The sequence below is a fragment of the Coffea eugenioides genome, chromosome 11 (genome assembly GCF_003713205.1).
Source record: "Coffea eugenioides isolate CCC68of chromosome 11, Ceug_1.0, whole genome shotgun sequence".
In the NCBI taxonomy this organism is placed as follows: Eukaryota; Viridiplantae; Streptophyta; class Magnoliopsida; order Gentianales; family Rubiaceae; genus Coffea; species Coffea eugenioides.
In genome coordinates, this window is record NC_040045.1 from 49,696,408 (window position 1) to 49,717,453 (window position 21,046).

The 21,046-nt window shown below is 38.1% G+C and overlaps 3 protein-coding genes across 3 annotated transcripts; 2 read left to right on the plus strand and 1 right to left on the minus strand.

The window, feature by feature from the left end:
• Window positions 1-1,225: 1,225 nt before the first annotated feature.
• On the plus strand, window positions 1,226-8,309 carry LOC113753337 (extra-large guanine nucleotide-binding protein 1). The gene is made up of 8 exons (XM_027297463.1): window positions 1,226-3,070; window positions 3,162-3,299; window positions 3,383-3,487; window positions 3,672-3,857; window positions 4,691-4,871; window positions 5,719-5,960; window positions 6,385-6,548; window positions 7,165-8,309. Exons 1-8 carry the CDS (start codon window positions 1,736-1,738, stop codon window positions 7,754-7,756), a joined length of 2,943 nt encoding a protein of 980 aa, XP_027153264.1. The 5' UTR covers window positions 1,226-1,735; the 3' UTR covers window positions 7,757-8,309.
• Window positions 8,310-8,728: 419 nt separating this feature from the next.
• On the plus strand, window positions 8,729-13,013 carry LOC113751146 (protein root UVB sensitive 4). Its single transcript, XM_027295028.1, has 10 exons — window positions 8,729-9,432; window positions 9,596-9,742; window positions 9,847-9,993; window positions 10,416-10,478; window positions 10,564-10,640; window positions 10,965-11,070; window positions 11,650-11,752; window positions 11,825-11,976; window positions 12,079-12,144; window positions 12,339-13,013. Exons 1-10 carry the CDS (start codon window positions 8,905-8,907, stop codon window positions 12,564-12,566), a joined length of 1,617 nt encoding a protein of 538 aa, XP_027150829.1. The 5' UTR covers window positions 8,729-8,904; the 3' UTR covers window positions 12,567-13,013.
• A 410-nt stretch (window positions 13,014-13,423) lies between these two features.
• On the minus strand, window positions 13,424-16,240 carry LOC113752820 (B3 domain-containing transcription factor VRN1-like). The gene is made up of 6 exons (XM_027296874.1): window positions 16,234-16,240; window positions 15,843-16,190; window positions 14,636-14,742; window positions 14,032-14,530; window positions 13,796-13,923; window positions 13,424-13,672 (listed from the first exon to the last, which is right to left on the minus strand). The coding sequence occupies exons 1-6, from the start codon at window positions 16,238-16,240 to the stop codon at window positions 13,424-13,426; spliced, it is 1,338 nt and encodes a 445-aa protein (XP_027152675.1).
• Between the last annotated feature and the right edge of the window lie 4,806 nt (window positions 16,241-21,046).

Sequence of the window (21,046 nt, forward strand, 5' to 3'; positions counted from 1 at the left end):
TTCTTGGTGGTTCAACTTGAGGTGAGGTTTATTCTTTTTTTTAATGGTATGATTTGCTTTGTAAAATCGTAATTTCTATTGTTAGCTAAATGCTTTCATTCCAAAATTGGATACTCTGTTAGTGCAATTTAATGTTGATATTATTGTTTCCCCACAAAGTTGGTTGTTCTATACAATTTAAATGATGTGGTTTTGTTGGAATAGATTTGGAGATACAAAACTTCCTCTTTTGATCTACTTACACAGTGGAGGCTTTTTGATCAAATCTGCCTTCTCTCTTACATATCACGCGCACCTTAATGTAGTAATTGTAGAAGCTGGTGTTGTAGCAGTTTCAATTAACTATCGGCTTGCCCCTGAGCATCCTTTGTCTATTGCTTATGAAGATTTTTAGATTGTAGTCAAATGGGTTGCTCCTCGTTCAAATGGCGATGGTCCTGAGGTATGGCTTAGAGATTATGCTAGCTTTGATAGGGTGTTTTTTGGTGGGGATAGTGCCGGTGGCAATTTAGCACATAACATGGCATTAAGGGTTTGGCTGGAGATACTAGACGGTTTCGATCTTGATGTGATTTTTCTCAATTGTCCTTATTTTTTGGGAAAAGATCTAATTAGTATTGAATTAATGAAATTACAGGTAAATGCCTATGTTAAGGGCATTTGGCATTATGTTCACCCAAAATCTATGGGGGGTTGATGATCCATTGCTGAATTCTTGGATGGAACCAAACCTTTTGAGATTAGGCTTTGTCGTTGCTAAAAAAGTTGGCTATTTTCATCAACAGGAATATTGTGTAGATGCATTTTTAAGTGGATAATCACTTTGTTTATTGCCATTAATCATTTAGATATTTGTTTAAAGTTTATTTAGTCTTGTTAATAAAAAATTCATATACAAGTGTTTGTTTCAAAATATATGAACTGAGCAAGATAGCATGCATAATTTTCTTCTCCATCTTCCAATATACATTAGATATTTTGTTACTTCATATTGTTACTCAATGCGCGTGAGTTTTTTGATATTCACTTGAATTATCGTAAAATCTTCTTTAACCACAGGCACCAAACACATGCGCGCATCGCGCTAGTTTAAGAAAAAAAAGGAGTTTACGGTAAAACAAAATGGGAAACGGGTTAGAAAAAAGAAAAAGGGAGGAAAAAAGAGTGCCACTCCTTCTCCTCTCACACAGAACAACAGTGGGAAGCACCCACCAGTCACCACAAGTGTTTCCTTCTTCTGCCGTCTTTTTCCCCCACTCTCCCTACTCGAAAGCAACAGAGGCCTAACTCCTCGTCACTTTCCCGATACACTCTTTCCTCCATTGCAACCCAACCAGAAGTCTGTCTCTGTGGTCCCTAGCTTAGGATTTTACCTTCAGCATTTGATCTTGTCCGCTCTACCTCCGGTTCCTATTCCTTAATCCCAGTTCAATTAAGACATATGCTTGTAGCTCCCTGAATTCCTCTTTCACTTTTATTCTTTTCCACTTCTCCCAGGAATCCCTTCTTTTCTAGTAGCTGCAGGCCAAGATAAGCACTTCTCTTTATGCTCCCAAAAAATCCATCCCTTATTTCGTGTTATTTTTTTCTGTAATTTTCGTTTGGACATTTTGTCTTTTTTTGGGTTTCGGGTCTGTGTATATCTTGATTTAGCTCCACTTGGGATAAACTTTTCGACATCGCGAATGGTACTTTTAGCGAAAAGCTGTTAAGGGGTAAATCCGGAGGAGGGAAAATGTCGCCGGAAGTGGGGAACATAGTGGTGGAGGAGAGGTTGGAGTTTGCTTTTGCCATGGAATATCACGGCCCACCAATTACTAGCGAGCTTCCGCGGGCGGTGCCCATCAATGTCGATCGGATTCCGGTGGCCGCGGTGGTTTCACAGATGCCTTTGCCTGATAAGTTGTCCTTACCAGTAGTTCAGCCAATATTAGCGAATAATTTAACTAAAAAGTTTTCCAAAGAGTTGAAATTCCTAGGGTCTGAATCCAATGTTTCGCCAACTTCTGTTATTGCGTTTGAATCGCCAAATGGTGCTGTTATTAGGGATGAGTCTCTGAGTAAAGAACTAGCTTCAGGGTCTGAAATTACTGTTTCTCCTAGCTCGGTATATGCATTTGAGGAAAGACGGCCTGGTAATGATGGCTGCGATTTATCAGGAGAGTTAAGTAGTTCTCTTGATACGCACTATCCCTGCGGTCAATATGAATCAGGAGAGTTGTCTGGTATGGTTGATAGGTCAAATGGTTTGGGATCTTCCTCCATTAGCCATGATCACTCACGCGAGTTGTTGAACGGGGTGGGGAGTTCCGGGCCATTGGGATTCTCTGGCAGCTTTGAGAAGTCAAGGGAATTATCAGAAAGCTCCCGTAAAATGATGATTTCTAGAGACTATAAAGGGAGTTTGGACTATAATAATGATTTGAACAAGCCTGATTGGGCCTCAAATGAGTCGGTAATTAGTGTGGATTACCCGTCTTCTCGGGTATCCTCTCTTAAGGTTGCAGATGGCTGTAATGAACCTGGTTGTGATGTGAAACGAGCCCCAGTTGTGACTTTCTGTGATATTGAGTCTGAGGATGAGGACTCTAATGACCGCTTTAGTCGAGCTGGTCCTGAGGTAGTTCGTGCAAAGAAGGAACCTGCAGTCAGGGTGAGGAAAGGGGCATGTTATAGATGCTTGAAAGGAAATAGGTTTACTGAGAAGGAGGTCTGTACAGTTTGTGATGCTAAATTTTGCAGTAATTGTGTGCTGAGAGCAATGGGGTCTATGCCAGAAGGAAGAAAGTGCCTTAGTTGCATTGGTTTTCAGATTGATGAGTCAAAGCGAGGTAATTTGGGAAAGTGCTCTAGAATGCTCAAGCGGTTGCTCAATGACTTGGAGATCCGTCAGATTATGAAAGCTGAGAAACTATGTGAAGTAAATCAGCTGCCACCAGAGTATGTCTGTGTAAATGGAAGACCTCTTTGTTATGAGGAGCTAATTCTTTTGCAAAGCTGCCCAGCCCCTCCAAAAAAATTAAAACCAGGAAATTATTGGTACGACAAAGTATCTGGTCTTTGGGGAAAGGTGATGAAAATTTTTTTAAAGGGAATTTACTGTAGATATTGTTCTTCCCAATTTTGGGCAACTTCATTGAGTTTTCTGCTGATTTTAACAGGAAGGGCAGAAGCCTTCTCAAATTATTAGTCCCCATCTGAATGTTGGTGGTCCTATCAAGCCAGATGCTAGCAATGGAAACACTCAGGTTTATATTAATGGCCGTGAAATCACAAAAGTAGAACTAAGAATGTTGCAGGTGCTTATTCACATCAATTGCTTAAGTCAGTAATGAAAATTCTTACAAAATAGCTATTAACTGCCTTGTCTCTGTTGCTACAGTTGGCCGGTGTACAATGTGCAGGAAACCCACATTTTTGGGTGAACGAGGATGGTTCTTACCAAGAAGAAGGACAGAAGAATACCAAAGGGTATATCTGGGGCAAGGTGGGAAAAATAGGAAAAGATATGCTTGATTTTGTAAAATTTCTCTCCAATTGCCTTTCTTCTCTAACTTGTCATGCATTCTCTCACTTGCAAATACACCTGTTCAGCACACAAATCGATTTTGGATATTAAGTCAACACATTTTTTCCCCTCAACTTTCTTCTTCTGCGTCCTCTTTATTCAGGCTGGAACAAAGCTGGTTTGTGCTGTTCTCTCTCTTCCAGTTCCTTCAAAATCCTCTTGTGCTTCTGGAGATCAATTCAGTAATATTGTCAGTCATACAGCACCTGACTACCTTGAGCAGAGGGCACTCCAAAAGTTTCTTTTAATTGGATATAGCGGATCTGGAACAAGCACCATATTTAAGCAGGTGATTTTGCTATCCACTGCACTAGTTCGTGAACGTTTTGCTCTTATGTCTGTAATCAATTCTGTTGCTTAGGCAAGAGTTTAACTGATTCCTTTCTTTGTGGTGCGTTATATCTATTTCTTGCAGTCTTTTGCTTTGACAGACAAATTAGCTGTCCTTTTGTTGAGGAATAACCATCATCCTGCTTTTGACAATTTCAATATTTTGTGTATGGAATAATGATTTTGAAATATCAAATAGTTTGTTGAGTAGCAATGGCTCCTTTTTGGTCCATGGTGATGGAGAACTTTATATATTTATATGGCCTTGTAACATTACCGGAGCTAAATTCTGTCTGCTTCTAAAGACACAAAGAACTCAAAGCTTCATAGACTTTGAAGTAGATAATTATGTCCTGCTTTTCTAGTCATGCTTTAAATACGTATTTCAAGTATAGAATTCTTCTGTAGGGTAAAAGATAACAAACTGTTAATAACTTCATGTGATAAAACACTATAACATGCCTATATAATTGTGGTGGTTCCACTAAGGAATTTCTAACAAGCTATATGATAGTTGTCTTGCTGATGCTGGTTCAGACTATAGGAGTTCCGTCTTTATTCTGCAGCCATAGCCTATTGCCTCTTTTCTTTTGCTTTTATTTTTTGCTTTCTTTTTTCTCTTTTAAGCAGATATGAGACAACTCTGCAAATTATGTATGTACATAATGCTTATAACCTTTTTCTTGTTGGTGCTGTTTGTGTGTGTCTCAACATTTTGTTGTTTATTCTTTAGGTGTCTCTTTCTTGTGCTATTGGATATGTCTAAAAAATTCTTGTAAATTGCTGTATTAGGCCAAAATACTTTACAAAGACGTCCCTTTCTCAGAGGATGAGCGTGAGAACATTAAACTATTGATCCAGAGCAATGTGTATAGATACCTTGGTATACTTCTCGAGGGGCGCGAGCGTTTTGAAGAGGAGAATTTGAACGATTTAAGGGTAAATCAGCCTTCGAGTGAAGATGAGCTCATAGGTATGATATAGTTGTTTTATATTGTAGATTTCCTTTGACTTGAGTACAGCCATGCACCATGACGTTCTTAGTATGGCTGGAATGGATCAACAATTTGTTCAAGTTATTCAATTATGCATCAAAATTTATTATTTGAGTGAAAGGATGCATGGTACCTATCAAAGAAATGATTAACAGTAAGAAAAAGATTAGTGGATGCTCTAGTTTTTTCTATTTAGATGGCTGCATTTATTTCCAATGGGGCACTAAGCATCCAGGTGGTTCTTTCATTTGCCTCCCTGATTATTTCACTCTGAAGTTATGAGTGTAGCTTATTCTCTTTTGTAATATTAGCTATGTCAGAAAGGATCTTCCACAAGGCCACTTCATGAAGTTTATAGGGCTTAAAATAGCTGCCCTGTGTTTCAATTTGAAAGTTTTGGAGTACCAGAGGACAAAGAAGTCTAAAGATTTAACAAGTGACAGTCTGGCGGGTCCCATTTGTCCTCCTTTGACCATATCCTACACATAGTGCTGCATGGAAACTGTATTTGTATTTCTGTGTTAATGAGACAGTCATTTAATTGTTTGGAACTTTTTTTACCATATCATAGGTATAATAAACCAGTCATTGACAATTCAAAAAAGAAGTTGAGGTTTAAACTTGCATAACAATGGAGTCCTGCAATGAAGACCAGTTTAAACACTTTAAAAACCTTTAAAGGAGATATACCTTCATTCTTCTGATACTTGGATTGGTTTTGAAGGATTGCTGTATTGTTGCATGCTTGCAACACCATTGAATTGACCAATTCTGATTTTCGGTATGAGTAATATCTTAAGTTGGAATTCTTCTGGCTAATTACAGGGCGTACTGATGGTGGAGAGGAACAAACCATCTATTCCATTTGTCGAAGGCTGAAAGCTTTCTCTGATTGGCTTCTCAAAGTTATGGTGTCAGGTAATCTTGAAGCTGTTTTCCCTGCTTCTATTCGGGAATATGCCCCTCTGATTGAGGAAATGTGGAGCAGCTCAGCCATTCAGGCAGCCTATAAGCGGAGGTCTGAGCTGGAAATGCTACCAAGTGTTGCTGGTTATTTTTTAGAGCGGGTAAGATGGTGCCTCCCTAGGTGTTTAATTTTTGTCAGGAAAGACTTCTTTCTCAGTTTTGACTAGATATACGCGTGGAGTTTACTTTTGATTGAAACATAATGATTAGCAAACCTTTTTCCCATAGTCTTGATCCAGACTTGGATTGCATCTTCTGAAGAAGTTTATGTTATGCTACTTCAGATTGGTTGATGAGATTGCATAGTCTTTTAGTGATTGCATGTTTGGGCTTTTGGGTTTGCTTGATTTATTCTGAAGTACCTAAACAAGCATTTACCATCACTTGTCTTAGACTAATGTGTGATTAGGGAAGTTCTAAGTGTTATAGCTTTAATGGTTTCAGTATTTGGACTAAGTAACATATGGATTAATGGATGTGTCTCTTTACATGTCGGTCTAATTTGATTGTTCCTGTCTGCTTTAGATGGTTGACATACTGAGATTCGATTATGAACCAACTGACGTGGATATCCTTTATGCCGAGGGTGTTACTTCATCCAATGGGGTTGCTTGTGTGGATTTCTTATTCCCCGAACCAGCATATGAAGAAAACTTTAACAGCAGTGATCAACATGATTCTCTGCTCAGGTAACTCTTCATGCTTCTTCATTTTAATTTACTTTTAACTGCTCAGAGTTATGTCTGATAAAATTGCTCTTTCGTGTCTTGGTCCATATCCAATATTTCTTGTTCATGCAATTGGTGAAAGTCATAGGCTTAGTTTGCAAAATGTTTATTCTTTTAGTGAATTGCAACAATTGACTCTTAGTGTTAATATGATTTAGGAGGGAAAAAGACCAAAACAAATAGAGAGTTTTATAATGTATAGCAGAATTGCTCGAGCAATCATCATTCCTTGGATGATCACAGAAAAAGCATTGTTGGCATGTATTCCATTAGGAACCTTTGCTTGTCTTGTGGTCCCATTTCATTATTTGTCAGCAAAAAAAAAAAAATGTTTTGCATAGGGCAGTTATTGTATCAGATTATCAATGTTCCAATTCTAATACAGGACATGATGTGTTGTTAATCTATCCCTGGTGATGGTGCAAAAAGAATGGGTATTCAATCAAAGATCCAAAAGTCTGGAAGACAATGCTGCAGTCTAAATTGATGATTCCTGCTGCATTATTTTCGGGCTTGTTATTAATTTTGAACTTCATCATTGTTCTGGTAATCAAAGGGTGACATTCTTCTTTTGCAGGTTCCAGCTTATCAGAGTGCAGTCAAGAGGATTTGGAGAAAACTGCAAGTGGCTGGAGATGTTTGAAGATGTTCGAATTGTCATATTCGCTGTGGCCTTAAGTGACTATGATCAGTTTGCCGTTGATGAAAAAAGAAGCTTGGTGAACAAGATGATGTTGAGCAGAAAGTTCTTTGAGAGCATTGTTTCTCATCCAACTTTTGATCAGATGGACTTTCTTCTATTGCTTAACAAATATGATTTGTTCGAGGAAAAGATAGAACGGATTTCTCTAACCAAATGTGAATGGTTTGATGATTTTCATCCAGTAACGAGTCGTAATCGTGCCAACAGTTCTAACAGCAGTGTCAACCATGCACCCTCCTTGGGACAGCTGGGTTTCCATTACATTGCTGTCAAATTCAAGAGGTTGTTTTCTTCTCTCACCGATCGAAAGTTGTATGTTTCATTGGTGAATGGTTTGGAGCCAAATAGCGTAGATCAATCACTCAGGTTTGCAAGGGAGATTGTCAAGTGGGATGACGAGAGGCCAAATTTTAGCGCCAGTGAGTATTCAGTTTATAGCACTGAGGCAAGTTCTTTCTCTCATTGATACCAGGTGAGGCTTTAGATGGCTTTTGTAGCCGAGATACGTCAATATACAGCACCACTGTACAGAAACAGCACCACTGTATAAAACAAGATAATCATAGTTCTAATGGTCAGACGTCTGGAATTTGGTAGTGTTGTGAGTTGTTGCCGCCGGCTACTGGGCTGGCATGACATTATTGTGGACTGAATCACACCGAGTTGGATGCCAATACACTGCTGGTTATGCTTTAACACGTTCTCGAAGTGATTTGGTTTTCTTCTGATATCACTGCTACTTTGACATAGTTGCTGCGAGCTTTGACACGAATGGAAGAAAGAAAAATACCAGTTCTCGTCCTTGCAAATTCATTCAACAGTTCGAAATGAAGATCTATGATGATGGTGATATTTGTAAAATGTAATTTTTCCAATGTTTATGCTCTACTTTCCATCCAGCCAGAGCGTGTAAATTGTACATTAAAAGTGTGGAAGGAATCACTCTAATCTATCTTTGAGTAGTATTTAGTAAGAGGAAATATTAGGCCTTGCTTGGATTGCTTGTTTCCGTCGGAAAATATTGTCGTTTTCTGTGATCACATTTTCCTATCATCTTTTTCTCTCACATATATCAAATCGTTACAGTAATTTTTTCATGAAAAATGACGAAAAATGCAATCCAAACACAATCTTAGATTTGCACTTTCATCGTTGCTTTTATTTCATTGCATGGTCTAACAAATGAAAATTATATGATTAAAATGACAGTGAGAGCATGAATAATAAAATATTATTGCAAATAGCACTTCTCATTAGTAATAAGTAATAAGTAATAACTAATAAAGGTGCTTATTAAACACTAAGTCGATCTCGGCGGAAATAGGAAAATTCTCTACCTGATGCTTGGGCCCCTGTTATCACATCTAGAAAGAACTGAGAATGAAACTTATAGAGCAACAGAAATGCACGTTACAGCGGCGGCTGGGTGTATGTTTAGTGGGACATCCCATTCCCAGTCCGCCTGCCTTCTTCGTCGTACAGTAAATTCCCCGCAATTAGGCCAAGGCGAAGGCAGAAAAGCTCCATCTTCAGCTACTAGAGAAATCAGAACGCGCACGAGAATCCAGTTCTTCCTATCTCCCTTTCTATTGTTTTCATTTTAGAGGTTTTCTCATGCAATCCAGTTTATGTGCAACTTCTATCAACTCTACTCATTGCCACCATTCGTGGGCTTCTTCTCCCAATGCCAAAATTTCCTTAATCGAACCGGCCAAAACAGTTAAACCCATAACCCTCGTTAAACCCTTAAGAGTTGTAAGCTCCCTGAAATCCTCGTTCAACTTTCACAAGGACTTTGACTTTGAAAAAGAAGACCACCAAAACCACAAAAATCAACAAGAACAAGAACAACCCACAAATTCTTATCACCTTCCCATTGTTATTCGAAGTTCCGGCAGTGCTTCAAGGTACTTCTGGGATGGTAACGGACTGAAATTGGTATCTATTCACGAGAATTCTTTTTCTTTATGGGACTTTTGTCTTGATTTTGATGATGCGGTTCGGAGGCTGGTTAGAATCTGCAATTCTGCTTTGAGAAACTTCTTCCTCCCAAGGGAAGTGAGTGGAAATTATCTGGAATATGTTAAATGGAAGTTGTTGCACAGAGTTTTCAGCTCAGCTCTTCAGGTTCTTGCTACCCAGGTAATGTTTTTGAGAGTATTTTCATCAGCTTAATTTTGTCGGTCCATGGACCAGACTTGCATGGTTTCTTGTTGCAGTATCCTGGATTAAACGTTAAAAAGCTACTTAATTTGCGTTGCAAATGTAAAGGAAGCTAATAGGCCAAACTTCAAGGCGTGTGTAGGCAATGTTCAGGGCAATTGGAATAGGCTACAAAAGGTCGCTTCCCTCGGCCGCCGCTTTGAATTGGGTGTTGAAGGATGGGCTTGGACGGCTGAGCAGGTGTATCTACACTGCTAGCCTAGCATCTGCTTTTGATACCAACCTTAAGGTATAGACTTTATTTAAGAAGAATATTGGTGCAGCATTTTGCGTATTTAGGAATGTGAGGTGAAGTTTATGATATCGTTTTCACTTTTCTCTTCCCAAATGAAGAGAGTCAGGTTCTCAACGTCTGTTCTCTTCAGTTTGAGCATTGGAGTTGAGCTGCTGACTCCGCTTTTTCCCAGCTACTTCTTGCTGCTTGCTTCGGTTGCCAATATTGCAAAGCAAATAAGCCTAGCATGCTACTTGGCCACTGGTGTAAGTTTCTGTATGACGTTAGCTTACTAGTTTTTCGTGTTTTCGGCTTTTGTACAACTACTTATTCTTCATTGAATTAATTCCTTTCCCTCATGATAAGACTTCAAATTTGCAAAATATAATATCTGGCATGTAATTAACACCACAATAATGGTGCATTTCATTGTCATGAGCCAATTGAAACTACAAGTGCCATAGAGCTTCATCTCTCTCACGTCTTCAGGCTGGATAAAGGGGATCTAGGTGACACATGGTTTTCTAATATATGATTATTTCACTTGCGTTTCGTGTAGTTTTCCCCTATAGCATACTTCACAAGTTAACTTTTTTAAAGTCACAGATGGAATACCATGTGCTTTTCTTATATTTATTTTAAGAATATATTTGATACCATATCTTCACTATTGCCCCATTGTTACCAGACAGCTGTGCATAGAAGCTTTGCAGTTGCCGATAACCTTGGTGAAGTTTCTGCGAAGGCACAGGTTAACTATAAGTTTTGCAGCTTGTTAGTTGTTTATTCTTCATGGTCTTTTATGTCATGACATCTGATTTTTTATTGGTTTGCAGATTCAAACAGTTTGTTTTGATAACCTTGGTCTTGTGCTAGCAGTGCTCTTAAATATCATGCTTAGAAATAACCAAAGGTTTGAACTTTCATTTTTGCTGTTATTATTAGATTATATCTGTGCATGATCCTCAAAGCAGGGGTTACAATCATTTCATGTACTCGACAGACTAATTTGCTGTAAGAGTTAGTGAGATGTGTGTACTTGAGATTAGACCCTTTTAACTGCATATCAGGTTCTGATAGAAATGAAAATGTACGAAAATAAAGATCAGTTTAGATTACTTTGGTAGATTGTGGCTTTTCCTTTATGATGCTTAGTTATATTGTAATTAATAGTTGAAGATGTGTACTGAAGTGATTTGAGACTTGCTATATGCCTTTCTTTGCAATTATGTGAAAGAGTGCAGGCAGCTCTACCATTTGTGGTATACCCAATCTTCTCGGCAATTGATCTTTTTGGAATTTATCAAGGGCTGAAGCATGTGCATCTGCAAACACTGACCAAGGTTGGTATTTTTCCTGCTTCCAGTGTGTCCAGCTCCTCAGTTTCGCATTAAATTTTTTGAAAATCAAGCCTACAGGTAATTATATGTGTCTATTTATGCTCCTCTTGCTTCAAATTCGACCAATTAAACAATATATATCTTTTTCCTTTCTTTCCCATTGACAATTGTAGTTTTCAAGCCAGCACTCACAAAAATGGTCCTTACCTAGTACTGATATAGCCTAGCCTGCTATCTAAATGCAAGAATCATTCCCACTGAATCCAACTTAGGAAGTGTTATTGTGGTCATTTTGCAAAACTAGTTTGATTCGCACTTGATGCTGCAAGTTTGCTGATTGCCTATTTATTTGAATCTGATTCCGTTCTAAAGCTACTTTTTGCTGCCTATATTTCCTGTCCTATTGACCAATTAAAGGTATGATGAGATCTCCTCTTGTATACTTGTTTGAAATGCAGATTCATCTTTTCATTATAGACTCTATTCCCTCTGTTCTCATACCTTTTTAACGAGGAAGAAGATTCAGAGTCTATTTAATTGTGGTGTTGAATGAGTTTCTTATTTTCTAATTTACTCGTCCAGGATAGGCTTGAGATTATTATTAATGCATGGATTCATCAAAAATACATTCCATCACCTGCTGACATAAGTAGAGAGGAAGGTATCAATTGCTCGTGGAGAAAAGGTGAGGCCCCCAGTTTGCATTTTTCCATATTGAAGCTTCAATGTCATGAATTCTTAGATAGTTTTTCATTAGGCAGGGAACTTTGGCCAATTAGAATTGGTTGCTTAAATGTGAGAGGTCAACTACCTCAGCTAGCAATGCTGACAATGCAAGCTTTGAAGGACGAGGATTTCTATTTCATATGCATGGAGAGATTCAGCAAAGGATTGTCGAGAATTGATCGAGTATGCCCCAGTGTGAAACCATAATTGGGATTTTTTGTGTTTAATGACTTTTGCTTTTTCCTGACTCTTTGTTGTACTTTATTGTTGGAAAAAAATTTACAGCATGGGATTGTTCTTTCTATACGGGAAGGAGCATGCTATTCAGATGTTATGACAGGTTTACTGCAGGTAAGCAGGAATCTCGCTCTCCATAATATTTCTTGTAATGTGGCTAGAATGGTTCCTTCGGCAGGCTCGACTTATGCTTCTTCCTTAAAATTTCTGTGTTTTACTTAAATTTAGAATTTGAGGATATGACTACTGGATTAAGTTGTATCATTCCAGACACTAGTAAAGTTAAAGAAATCTTCTTCTCTGTGTAGGCATGTTACATCCGCAAACATCTTGTAAGTGGCAGGAACAGTGTTGAATCCGCTGAGTGCCCCTATCCACATTCTCAAGAATGGTTCAAATTGATCGACGACAGCAAGAAGTTAGCGAAATTGAATGTGAACATTTTGAATGAAGAGATGTTGGCTGTGGGGTGGGCTTGTAAGAACATTCTATTGACTGCGCAGGAGCAAGCTCGATATAGTTTTGTGGCTGACTGAAGAGATTAAGCATCCACAGAAACCCATTCTCCTGCTTCAAATTGTTTTTCAGAAAGCCAAGGTAGGGGGGCAGGATGGTGACAAGGGAGGATGGTGACAAGGGAGAAGTCCAACTCGAAACAGAATCAGAAGATAAAAAAGCCACAAGGACAACCAATTTACCAGAAGAGAAGAAAAGCATTTAATCCAGTAACCGGAAGAAAAGGAAGTCAGTTTAATTTCCATGCTAGAGGACGGCTTCGTGTGGCAATATTCTTTTGGACAGATAGGAACTTAAAAGCAGAATTTGTAGTTGTTGAGGGCAGTTTAGAAGCAAAATGCGGAATTAAAAGGTCCACTTTCAGAGGGCGAACTTTAGCATCCTGTCACTTTGTCAACCTCGTGTAGATTTTTGCCAGGTTGTGTCATGCTTCAATTTCAGAAAAGTTACTGCTATTATTCCATTGATATGTGAATGAGACGAAACTGGGTAATTTAGGTAAACCGTGTAATGGTAAAGCCTCCACTCAACACATAATTTCCAGGAGGAGCAAAAAGGATAACAGAAAGAGAAGAACACCACAGCAGCTTTTAAGCAAACTAATCATCAAAAAGACAAAAGCCATGCTAAGTTCAGGAGCCAGAAATGTTGCAATCTGATACCAGAACAATACTCGGTCTTTCATTCAATAATCCTACAAACTATTACCAAAAGGCATATCGGATGATGCCATGCATGCGAGCAAAACTAAAGTACTTCAAAAAAAATGCCAAGAGCAAACTAACATCATACAAAAGACTTCGCAAGTCAACCGCTAAAGCTCCGTATAAACATGGCAGGATCAGGATGCAGTGGACATAACTTTGCTGAACGTTCTTCAACATCTTCTGTATACAGTAACGTTGAAGATTTTAGCTCCCATGACCAGTTCGAAGACACAAACATCACCAGTTACTAAGTTGTTTTCGACCACGAACTCCTTCCAACCACGATAAATTTTGGCATTCCGCGAATGAAAGGTACACCTCACAGACCATTTCTTTTTCCCCTCCGAGAGACGAAGCTCCCAATCCATGTGAGAATGTGTAGTAGTAAGGTAGTCCCTGACGAAGGTCAATGGGATATTCTGCAAAGAAAAAAAAAAGAGAGATAATGATCTGTTACACATCGTCAGAGAAGAAAATCAACCAGGAATAGTAACATAAATAAGTTGAAAAGGTGAATACTAGTAGTACTACGATTAGCTTACCACCGTGAATGAACGGGAAACATAACTTGGCTGCATGAAAACAATAAAGAATGGGCATTTCGATTTGAAAGCTTTTGCTCTTTGATAAGCTATAGAAGTACTTTTCTTTAACGCAGAGCGGCCTCTGGCTGTAAAAAATTGAAAGATATATTCACCCGAATCAGAAAAATGTACTGTGTTAATTAACAAAACAAAAAGTATTTAATTGATCGAGGGAAAAACTTCTAGCTACTCACCTTTTATCCTCCCTCCAAATTGAAGACCATGCACAAATCCATCATCCCTTCCAATCTGATGGGTGTTTTCTGACTTTCTTCCCCACTTTTTACCCTTGCATGGTGCAGAAATCTCCTCCACAATTTCAATAGATTCATCATCATCATCATCATCCGAATAAATCTCTTCCAGCTTCCGCACCAGGCTTGTCCTCCTTGGCAGCTGGCCCTGACGATCATGCATACCGTGGTGGGCGGATTCCATTGGATACTCTATTTCCGAAGCTGCTGTATTAAAAATTACGACATGGAACCGGGAACTTCCATCATATCGGAAAACCAAGAAATGGAATCTTTCAATGGAATAGTATTCTGCAAATTCCAGCCAGCCTTTATGTAGCCAAGTTCCCTCGTCACCGTGAAGCAATTCTACAGGCCATGAAGCTCCAGTTGGAACCTTCAACCACACCATTTTCTTCAAATTATCCCCATATCTCCTCATAAACGCTGTTGGAATTTTCTGTGAGGATTAGCAAGAAGAAGAAGCTAGCATTAGAATTCAACAGTAACATACATGCAGGTGACTAGAATGAAAAACCATAATGTTACTAATAGTAGTACTTACCATGCCTCTGTTGATGGGGAAAAAGACAACTTTGAAAAAGTGCGGTGCATCGCTGATTACAAGATTGCGGCGTCTGGAATGGGTGGTGTTGGCCATCCCGCTGCTTCCTTGACAGTAAAGGAGCAATGTGATAGCAGAAGGTAGAAACAAATTAAAGGGCTTGGTAACTGCTACTCCTAAGAGCTCTTTCTCACACAACAAAGGTGAATTGTGGGCTGACGGAGAAATCTAAGAGCAAGCATCGTACTACAATGCCAAATTGCCAAGGCGTAATATAATGCTAATAGTTGAACACTTTTCTGATTCCTCGGGGAAAGGAAACTCAGTGGGAAATGAACTGAAATGGCAATACGTATTGATTAGTCAAATTAATGGATGGGATTGATTTGTCTGTGCTAATAGACATACCGCCATGTGTTTACTATATGCCCCGGTTCTGTTCTATCGACTTTTACAAAATCAGAATCACGGAAATTGCTTTATACTTACTGAACAGGGATTTAAACAGTCTTACAAAATGTGAATTAGATCATGTTTCTTCGCGTACTTACCTTATTTTTCTGGATTAATTAACAGTTATTCATAACCCAAATCTTCTTTTTCCGTAAATTAAAAATAAGAAAAAGAACACTAGTCATTACTGTTATTAGTCTTATGACATACATAGTAAGGATAACAACTCGAATGTGAACATAGATTTTTGTTTCTCAGGAAGGGTAAGTTACATATGCCTGCTGGAATAGCCAATGCAGGACCAAGTACACTCAGAAATCTAACAAGGGGGACAAAAAAAGGAACCTTGACGAAACAAAAAGCTGAAATAAAGATAACTTGATCAATGAATATGAATACAATATGAATAAGTAGAAAGAGTGCCCTACCAAAACAAAAAAAAAAAAACAAAGTAAAGTTAATTATCAGAATGATTAAATTAGTAACATTATAGGATGGCTGCAACAAAGGAATGAAGAAGGGATTCTTGGATGTGAAAGGTTTTGCTCTTTGTTAAGCAATAAAATTGTCTTTTAGCGATCATATTATTTTGTTACTGGCGTTGGAAAGATGCTTCTGCTGACAAATAAATATTAACATCAATATTGTGAATCAAACTCATTTTTGGTACTTATATATATATATATATGATTCGAAAATTACAACTAAAGGGACTGATTAGAGAAATTTCTTTGCTTTATAAAAACTTAAATACTCTCCTTTTTTGCGCGAATAGAACGCCTGTTCCCATCAACTTGAGGTGATTTTCTTCGGTTATGGGCATGGGATGATGATGCAGCGGCCGGAATCTCCTCCAAGATTTCAATAGAATCATCATCAGATTCAATTTCATCAAATATCTGCACTGGGTTCGTCCTCCTCCTAGGCAGCTGGTCCAAATCATTAACATGGACACCCTGCTCCTTCCCGGCTTCGACGGGATATTCAATTTCTGAAGCAGTTGGATCGAATATTATGACATAGAACTGGGAGTTCCCTTCGTATCTGAACACCAAGAAATAACTTCTGTCAATTGTATAGTATTCAGCAAATTCCCGCCACCCTTTCCGCAGCCAGGTTCCAACATCGGTCTGGAGCAATGCTACTGGCCATGAAGCTCCCGTCGGAACCTTTAACCACACCACTTTCTTCAAACTCTCTCCGTGTTCTCTCATAAACGCGGTCGGAATTCTCTGAATGTTTATATAATTAGGAAACAGAAAAATCACCATGTACAGAGCTTACAGTAGCGGAAGAGCATGACATGCTAATAACAGAGCTCAGTAGTATTACTAATTTAGATTATTACTGCTACTTACCATGCCTTGGCCGACAGAAGAAAGCACAACTTTGAAGAAGTGTGGTGGGTTCTTGGCCGGATTATTGGTTGTCTGGTGTGATCTCTTTTTTCCTCTTTGACCGGTGGCCATGGATGGCTTCTGATTACTTGGTGGAGGAAGGGGCAAAGGGGGACGGAATTGGAAGATGGATGGGAGGGAGATTAGCTGAGGAAGTAATCAAAGAGCAAGTAATGTAGTTATTGTTCTTGAAGTGTAGCTCCTGGCATCTCGAGCAGAGGAACTGACCAGCCAACGAATTTGAATGGAAGCTAAATACAGCATCAGGGTGCAGCTAATAAGTAATTAGTAAAAAACAGAAATAGTTCGCTAACAAGAGGTATTTAAAACTCCACGGTAAAGAGATTAAATCCTCTTGTCTATATTTTAAAAAATTTAGATTTTTTTGAAAATAGGAGTGTCGTTGGACCGTGGTATTTAGTCTCCTCTGAAATGCTCCTTCGAAATACCCTTAAACCTCTTTAGATTTCCCTCTTTTCAATATAGATTTCACTCTTTTCAATATAGAGTGGTGTAAATCTATTGTAATCAGTAATATATAAAATATATATATATAAAAGTAATTAGTAAAGGCACAAGGTAAACAGTCGTACACTGGAAAAGCATTTACTGTCATTTTATAGTATAGTACGATTTAAGTGTAATTACATTCATGACTTTCTTTTTTTTTTCAACTCCCTTAGTTCAAGAATCAAAATTGAATTGTCATATAATAGCTTTACGGGACTTTAGCCATAAGCTGTGCCATTTATTAATTCAAGAAAAAAAAAAAAAAAAAAAAAGGTTGCAGACTGACGTGTAACAATTGCATGAGTAGCCAATTCTATTGCCAGTGTACCACATGCATCCAACAAAAAGAGAATTAGAGAACTGACAATATACATAGTTAGAAAGGAAGAGACCTGATTTGCCAAAAAAAAAAAAAAAAAAACTGGAATAGTTTCCACAAACAACGGCACCCCATTTATCTTCATTCTTGAAGTCAACAGTCTGGCTGGCTTTTTCATGTGAAGTCGTTATCCTTGAAGATTTTGATATTGGCTATCAGTTTTAGGAATCAACTTGAACGCATCCCCTAATTGTTCTTTGTGCGGAATTCAGTCCATCCGGATCCGCAAATGTCGACCCTCCCAACATTTCTGGCTGAACTTGAGTCCGACGGTGGTTGACCACCCACGCAGACACCGCACCATCACTTCCTTCCTGGCTATTACGCCCAGCCTCCTCCGCAAATGCATTTGGAACAGTCCAGTATTAACACAAAGACGGGATCTCTTACTCCGCCGTTTGGGGCCAGGGCTTGTGGTTTGTTGCCGAACTTAAATCCTTCTCGCACCCACTGATGCCACCATATGTTGCAACTCTACATGAAGATGGAATTTACGGGGAAGCACAAGCCAGAACACCAGAAAATCATCCTTTTTCAGCTCGAGATCCTTCACAAATTTTGGCCAGCCAGCCATCCGTAAAGCAGTAGCTATCATCAACATGCTCTATCTTTACAGACCATCATGTTTCTCCATATTTGGTCTCTATCACTAGCAGGGCACGCTCGGGCAGAATTTGTTCAAACGTATTCGCAAATACTGAACGTATACGCTGCAAGAAGACATATAACACAGCATGATGGATTTACGAGTATGGATTTGAAGTCGTGGAACCTTGAAGAACGAGGGTAAACCCATATTTGCCATCTGGAGTGTGGGTTTGTACTACTATCTACTATCTTTCGTCCGGTAAATTCTCTTTCTTCGCGAAAACGTCAAATACTTACTTATAAGGATAACCATCGAGATTATGATGGGAGTGCATAACCCAATTGACTTTTTGCTCAGACTTCTGACCGATGCCACCAAATTGTCAATTAGTACTTCATTTGCTTCCCACATGGGCCTAGGCCCTAGTAGCATGACATTTCATTTTTGACTAAGGACTGCCCGGTGCTGTCTATGGAACATTTGGTTGATCATGCTACGGACTGCCTAGTGCAGTGTAATACATAAAGGCGGGTAAATGCCTACTTTGGTATTATTTGTATTCCTCTTTTTTCGTGAAACTTTAAAGGCATCAAAAGTTAATTTTAATTTTTTGTGTGATGTCATGTGTCATAAATTATAGTTAATGATTATTAATTAGTCACAAAATTCATCTTGTGATTTTTTTTTTTAAGAATAAAATGAGAAATCGGAATGGAAAGAAAAGAAAGCAAAAGAATCAAAATGTTAAAAAATGATCGGTTGTGTTTGGATTGCATTTTCCATGATTTTTCATGGAAAAATTACTGTAACGATTTGATGTATGTGAGGAAAAAAGATAATAGGAAAATGTGATCACGGAAAACGACATAATTTTTCGATGAAAAATCGCAATCCAAACAAGGCCTTTGATTTTTGGAGAAGTGATTTAAATATTTTGGAGAAGTGATTTAAATATTTTGTAATCATTTAAAGAGAAGATTAGATCTTTGATTTTTGCAATTTTTATTTTTTAATTTCAATCACTAAGACGGAGTTTCTTGTGAAAAAAGAGGAGGAATTAAAGAAAGAAGTAAGAGATAGAGAAAACAAAGGAGGAAAAAAGACAAAAGACAAAAAACAAAAGATAGGAAAAATAAGAATAGGATAATATAGAGGTAATTTTGTCCAATAGGAAATAAAATGAGACAAAAAAATGTTAGGAGGTAAAATGATAAATGGGATATGCTTGAATGGAATTTTAATAATTATTAACTCGATTGGGAAAAAAAATCCAAACTGTTCTCCAAGCTTGTTTGGGTTGTGTATCAAGATTTTGAGGAAATATCTAGGTGAAATATAAAAAGATAACTTCGGAATATGTTTATAGAAGGTTTTCAAAATGCTCATATATACTCCCTCCCTTTTTTTATAACTGACGTTTAAGATTTTGCACACCAATTAAGAAAAGTTTTTCATTGTTTAAATCTATACACTACTTTCCTTTTGTACCCTTATTAATTGTCCAATTCACCCATGTTTTCTCTCACTAGAGTATTAAATGGTGCTGTTTTACTAGGCCAAAAGCAATGCAAACTAACTCCCACCAATTATGAAAAGAGAGATAAAAGGGTAAAATTGTGAAAAAATAATTAATGCTGCATGGGGATAATAAAACGACAGATAAAAGTACTTAAGAGCAAATTTCTTAAACGTCAGTTATAAAAAAAGGGAGGGAGTACATGTAATTGTAACACATGTAGAAAAGGTTGTCAGATTTGGCACCCGTGGAATGGACAAGGGGCACCTGCAACCGTCCCGACGGTTTTGCCCATTTTTAACTGCGCGTAATTTTTTTTGTACATCGGGTAACTATTTTTACACATCGTGTAATTTTAGAGCAAATTTTTGTGAATCTCACACATGACATGAAAATCAAGTTACAACTTGTGATCTCAATCGCATAAATTTTTAAGGCTAGATCATGACCATTAACCGTTCAGAGACGGTCATACTGATGACCGTCCTGTCCCATTTCCCCGTGGAATGATTTGGCTTTATTGGCTGCGTGGCTTGTGGCTAGACTTAGAATCAGGCCCCTCGAAAAGTATTTTCGACTTTCGAGTGCGGCCGAGATGCACGCAAGCACATAGCTGATAGCTCTAGACGCCAGAACTGCTGAACCGCAACTTGTACTAAAGGCCTGTATACAGGTCAGGCTTGCTTTTCTGCTGGACAACATCAGGTAAAACCGCACGAGATTTGTACATGCGTAGGACCAGGTTTGCTTTGTCAATTATCAACTTTTATTCGTACTTTTACTCTAACCTATCTAACCTATTTTAGAGAATGCTCAATTGGACCAAAAGGAGTCAGAAAGTATCCCAACTCTAGATCAAAAGATTCTAATCTAAATCAAAGGGGAATATAAAAATGAGTAGCCACCTTTAGATCGAAGGAGTGTTTTACTAGGTTTTGTTTGGATTATAAATTATTTGAGATATTTTTACTGTAGCATTTTTTGTGATGTGATGTATGTGAGATAAAAAGATAATTAAGAAGATAAAAAGATAATTGAGAAGATAAAAAGATGGGTTAGAAATTGTAATGATGATATAAACAAATAAATTTTGACATGCTTTTCGTGATGGGGAATGCTCAGGACTTTATCCACAAAGCCACCCATGGCTGGCCGAAACACATTGATAACGACGTTTGGGATGTGGCCATGGAAAGACAGGACAAGAAGCTCATGGAGATGCTATCCTCTTCTTCTACTCCTAATTAACAATCTAACTCAGGAAGCACTTTGGGCTATCGGTGAATTTTTGAATCTCTTCATGTTTTGCAAGCATTGAGGTTGTAAGCAGACAAGTTGAATTGTTGTCTTCCTTTTGCAGCTCACTTTAAGCTTTTGAACTCAAAAAAAAAATGGAACAAGCTATTGATGTTGATTGTCTGGATTTGGTGGATGATCAAATAACTATAGATGTTTGAGTAATAATAATAATAAAAAATCCAGCTTCTGCTACTTCAACTATTACTTAAACTTGTAGATGAAATCATTAGCTGGAGAGAGAGAGATATATTCTTTTCTTGATATTTCA